We start from the raw sequence: 5,797 nt of genomic DNA, 5'->3' as shown, positions 1-5,797 counted from the left end.
AGAGAGAGAGAGAGAGAGAGAGAGAGAGAGAGAGAGAGAGAGAGAGAGCGCGCCTGGGCTGAATTGTGAGTGGCTTACGACACTCAGTGAACAGAAGGTGTTTCTGCATGCACTGCCAGTGCACTAGTCTGCTGCAAGGGATCGAACATCTCTCTCCTCCCTATACACCTCGCCTGCCTTCAGCCTCAGCATCTACAGCCTCCGCAGCCCACAGGAAATGAGCTTCATACAAAGAAGACATTGCTGAAGATTTGAGTCTTACTAGACACACTATCATCAATGATCTTTGGATATCACTGCTATACAAAGAATTAAAAAAGACAGGAAAAAGAAAAAAGAGAGCTGTATGATGCTGATCACACAGCTTTTGCATGTGTATAATTGTGAAGAAATTAAACGAGCACTGACAGAATGCCAACGAGCTTCACTCAATGTACATTGTGCAGGTCAGTGATCACTTTAGGTTATGGATGGTGATTTGCGACGACAGATCGGGAGTCTTTGACGAGAAGGGAGGAAAAGAGGGAGAGTGAGATTTTGGAGTGGAATATTCCCTCCTTCATGCTCGTTTTCCCCCGCTCGTCTTTCCCACAGATCAGCGCAGCAGTCAATGCAGATGAGCGGTGGAGAGAGGACAGCGCTCATGCATGCAGCCCGGGAAACTTGCACTTCCTACCAGCCTGCTGAATGCCACTTGGATTCGCTCTCTTTTTGGCTCTTTCACACGAGGAGAACTAAGACATTGTAAGTCTGCCAGGATCTGGTGTCCGATGAAAAGGAGTGGGGGCTGAATTTGTACCACACTGGGGTCTTTTTTAGTTTCGCACATAATTAGTGTCGGCACAAAGGGATCAACTGAATAGAGGTTGTCAGCCTCTGGAAAGGGGTGAGTAGGCATCCTTTCATGTGAGACTGATTCTCGAGGAGCGCAATTTTTTTTGTACCTTCGTCTCTCTATTCCTTTCTCTGATCTAACATGAGCAAAGTGACTTGTCGTTTATTTGCCGTCGCTCTTCTCCTTTCAATGTGGCAGGATTTCTTGATTCTTTAAGTACCAGTTCACCATCCATATTCTCTATAAATATATATCAACTGAAAAGATTTGGGGAGTTACAAATCACAAAATCTAAAATGACCAAGATCTGAAAGATTCAATGGACTTTTTCTCTACGACACTGCAGGATATTCATGCTAATGGATTTCCTCCTAATTGGTCTGTACCTAAAGTGGCCACTAAGAAAGCCCCCTGGGCTAATACTGTGCTCCCTGGGCATTGTTCTGAAAATAGTTCCGTTGGTGGGCGGGAGCTGTCCGAGGCCGTGCCGATGTGACAACAAGCTATTGTATTGTGAAGGGCTCAACCTGACTGACATCCCCCAAAACCTGAGCAGTGCCATTGGTTTGTCCCTGCGTGAGAATAACATCTCTGAGCTTCGGGAAGGGGACTTTGTTAGCCTGTCGCAGCTTACCTGGCTCTACTTGGATCATAACAATATTGAGATTGTAGAGGAGAACGCCTTTGAGAGGCTGCGAAGGGTTAAAGAGTTGGATCTGAGTACCAACCGGATAGAAATCCTACCCAACGGGACCTTCAGACCTCTGCCCAACCTGCGAATATTGGATTTATCTTATAACAGACTTCAATCCTTGGAGCCGGACCTTTTCCATGGCCTTAGGAAGCTTACCAATTTACATTTGCGCTACAATGCCCTTAAATTCATCCCTGTGCGGATTTTCCAGGATTGCAGGAGCATGCAATTCCTGGATCTGGGTTACAACCAGCTGCAGAGCCTGGCACGTAATTCATTTGCCGGACTCTTCAAGCTCACTGAGCTGCATCTGGAGCACAATGAGTTGGTGAAAGTCAATCTGGCCCATTTCCCCCGCCTCATATCCCTGCGGACCCTCTACATGCGAAACAATAAGGCCACCATTGTGGTCAGCACCCTTGACTGGACCTGGGACCATTTGGAGAAGATTGACTTCTCCAACAATGAGATTGAGTACATTGAGCCCCATGTGTTCGAGAGTGTACCCAACCTTAACACTCTTATGCTGGACTCTAATAAACGGAATGTCTGTGCCTTGGCTTCCTGGCTTAGCAACTTCCAGGGACAACGTGACAGTGGCTTGTTGTGCGCCAGCCCGGACATTGCACAGGGTGAGGACATACTGGATGCCGTCTACGCTTTCCAGTTATGCGAGGACAATGTAGAAGCAACAACGCAGACCTTCACCGCTACCAGAAACCATGCCAGAGGCTTCATATACGATGGGTCAACAAGAAATACCTATGACCTGCAGGACGTGGAGGGCGGGGAAATGGTCACCAACTCCTTAACGGTGACTGCATCTGCTGATGACCTGGAGAGCACCATGCAGATTCATAAGGTGGTGACAGGCACCATGGCCCTCATTTTCTCCTTCCTGATCATGGTCCTCATGCTCTATGTGTCCTGGAAATGTTTCCCGGCAGGCATCAGGCAGTTAAGGCGGTGCTTCACCAGCCAGCGTCGCAAGCAGAAGCAGAAGCAGACCATGCAGCAGATGGCTACTACATCTGCATCCGAGTACTACGTTGACTACAAACCCAACCATATCGAGGGGGCACTTGTCATCATCAACGAGTACGGCTCTTGCACGTGCCAGCAGCAGCCATCTCGAGAGTGCGAGGTGTGATATTCCACCCATGTCATTTTTAAAAATCGGTGGTTTCAAAGTTTGAATGGATATGGAACACACATTAACTTGGCACCTAATTTTGCTGCTCTCAGGAGGAAGCTAACATTTATTGAGTGCAAATGGACTAAAAACAGGGATTTAGTGCTGATTTCAACAGCCTCAAAGCCTTGTGGGAGAATTTGACTCTAACACCTGTGTACTTGATGCAAAAGATGTGGAATAATTATGTTGACCTGTCCTGGCTTCTCTTATGAAGAGTGGATATTTGAGCTTTAATGTGTCTTTCTACTTCAGGATATTCTAGGACTTTCTAAAGGTATCGAGGACATCCAGAACATAATTTTTACTGTTGTAACAAACATACAAAATTGGAGAGGAAAACAACAAAACAAATAAACCTTTAAAAAAAGATTATATGTAAAATATGTTAACAGCAGAAATGCAAGAGTGGGGATAAAATGCAAGATGTTATCTTATTTCTTTTGTAATCTATGGAGAAAAAAAAGAAGAGGAAAATACAAATGTTTAAATAAATGAATTGCAATTCACAGTACTCATTTTTGCAGGTGAGTTGGAGGGTTGCTTTTTTTGTCTGTGATCGCGGGGAAAGATGTTCAGAGAGCTCTGCAGTATTTCAGGATGTAAATAAGCAGGCCTGTTGGGAGCGCTTCACTTCATTTCAAATGTTAAGCCTCAGTCTAAGGTTCGGATCTCCTCGTCTCTCCCCGAGATATAATCACTGTGCAAAGCTTGATTGTTATGGCTGTTGCAGTTGTCCCACTTGTACCTATCCTAAATAGATTAAGCAAACTAGCAAAAACAAGACAGGCTAATGCGGTTTGATCGGATCTCACATGATAAAGTCAAACATTTGTATGCTGTGCAAATAAACAAGACAAGGAGTGTCTAAGACCTTAATTCCCTTCACTGCTTCCACAGACTTCACAGACAACACATAAAAAGATCCTCAACCAAGGGGTAAAAGGAGTGAGAGGAGGTCTTAAACATTCAAATCTAAATGTACTTGAAATGGGTGTGATCCTTTTTTTTTTTTTTGGATGATTTGTTTTGTTTTATTTTGTTTATTTTGCAAATTCTAGATGTATATTCAATTGCGGCTTTCTGTTTAGGTGTGACATGATGTCCTGTGGTAAGCCATTGTTATTGTGTGAGTGATCATCCTGACGGATTGTTAGATTGTGCACACCCCACATCAGTGGCTATTGCACTGGTGAAAGCACAGGGCCTCTGAGAGAAGGTACAGGCTGCTCCCTAGTGTTCATACCAGCAGTAGAGAAAGACGAGATACCGCAGCAACAAACCCTTGAATTTCTCTTCCCCAGGCTTTGTGTGTCTTCTTGTATATGCCTGTTGCTTGTCTATATGCATTCTCTAAACTCAGCTCAGGATTACCACAACAGCGTAAATTATCTGGACTAAACAACAAAATCAGACTGATTCTAAAAAGGGAGATCTCACTTTGTGAGTCAACACCTCACTCACTTGGCTGTTATAGTGATGGATTTGTTTAGTAAGTATAGGGGACATGCCACTGTGAAGATGGTGTGTATGAGGCACTACTCATGTGTGTGTTTGTGTGTGAATGTGGGTGTAAGAGTGCATGTATGTGTATGCATTCACATTTTGACTATTTAAGTGGGTGTGATTTTGTTTTTGTGTCATCTCCTGAAAAGGTGGAATTGAGTTTGTTCTGACGAGCTGCATGTGTGAAGTATTAATTTGTCAAGTATGACTAGGATATGCCTTAAAGGGACCATTTAAGGCTGAGCAAATATTTTTACAATCAAATCAAACAGTTTTATTATGAATTCCAAAGTCCCGCCCCCTTTGAATCCTTTAATACTTGATATGAAACTGTTCTATTTTCAGCACTGTATTTGATGCATATATGAAGCTAAGCCAAGCTAAACCAATAAAATGTATTCCTACTGTTGTAAATGATACGCAATGTGACACGCTTTGCCGTTTCCTGATTAATCTAGTCATGCTGTTTTTTATTTATTTATTTATTGCTTGTTTTCTGTCAGGTGAAGACATTGATGCATTATTCAGAACATCTGGTCTGACACTCCTTGGACTACAATCTTTCCATCCCCTTTTTCATTTAATGAACGATACTGTTCATGACATATTTTGAAACAAACCACTAAATATGTACACTCCAACCTGTGGTTGGGTTTTTAATAGGGGTGCAATGGTTCTCGGTAAAAAAATCGATCCGTACGGTTCTCCACACACGGTTCGGCATGCACTAGGACCGCGGTTCAACTTAAATCTGACAATGCATCTGTAATTTGGTATGTTAAGAGTTCGGCTAATGCATGTTTCTGTTGATGGATACAAATTCTGGCTTCCCAATACATTACAACAAGAGCGATGAGAGAAAAAAAAAACAATACGTGGACAAACCAGTCACTCTTTGTCCAATGCGCGTGTTGTATGCTGGAATAACTGTCATTTATGCCGTCATCACGTGTTGATAGTGCAGGTGAGACCAGAACAGCACACGTTGCTATCTGTGTTTAAACTAAACTCATTTAAGCCTTGCCAGTTTAAATATTAAAGAGCCAGAAGACGCGAACTCGCGCACACAGTGAGAAAATCTGTGTGCGCTCATCCGAAGCGCGTGAACCCGCGTCTCAGAACGAGCGCAAATATTAAGCTCTCTTTGAAGTATTGTGTTTGAATGGACAAATTCCCACAAAAATTATGTCAAAATGCCCGTCTTGGTGAGTATCCTAGCAGACATAGTCGGCTGAACGTAAAGTATCAGTGCACTGGATCAGTGCGTTCTCTTAAAGTGACAGCACTTTCTTAAAGTTAATTAAACAGCAACAACACGGAAATCACTCACTGCTCTTGATTGAATAACTTTTGTAACTTTAAGGATTAATCTTTAATTTATACAGTCAAATATGCAATGTTATTTTACATTTGATTTATTCAATTTCTGTACCTAAAAACTATGTTAGACCTACCTAAAAAAACTGAAAAACACTGTTTATTTTATTTGTATCTTTTTTCACTGTTTATTTATTTGTGCTGTTGCTTGTAGTTAGATTATTTGTTCTTATTTTCTTTATTTTTATTTGAC

The 5,797-nt window shown here is 42.5% G+C and overlaps 2 protein-coding genes across 2 annotated transcripts in view; one reads left to right on the top strand and one right to left on the bottom strand.

The window, feature by feature from the left end:
- Positions 1 to 4,659, top strand: part of LOC107692175 (leucine-rich repeat transmembrane neuronal protein 1-like) — an 11,278-nt gene extending 6,619 nt beyond the window's left edge. Inside the window, exon 2 of the mRNA XM_016491135.1 lies at positions 2,076 to 4,659. Coding sequence (XP_016346621.1) covers positions 2,076 to 2,679 — 604 coding nt within the window. The 3' untranslated portion in view covers positions 2,680 to 4,659. The remainder of the gene's footprint in view (positions 1 to 2,075) is intronic.
- ctnna2 (catenin (cadherin-associated protein), alpha 2) overlaps positions 1 to 5,797 on the bottom strand; it is a 462,098-nt gene that overhangs the window by 124,810 nt on the left and 331,491 nt on the right. The window lies entirely within an intron of this gene.

This window comes from Sinocyclocheilus anshuiensis, unplaced genomic scaffold, assembly GCF_001515605.1.
Source record: "Sinocyclocheilus anshuiensis isolate Anshui unplaced genomic scaffold, SAMN03320099.WGS_v1.1 scaffold322, whole genome shotgun sequence".
NCBI classification, from domain to species: domain Eukaryota; kingdom Metazoa; phylum Chordata; class Actinopteri; order Cypriniformes; family Cyprinidae; genus Sinocyclocheilus; species Sinocyclocheilus anshuiensis.
This window is presented reverse-complemented; position numbering and strand designations above follow the sequence as displayed.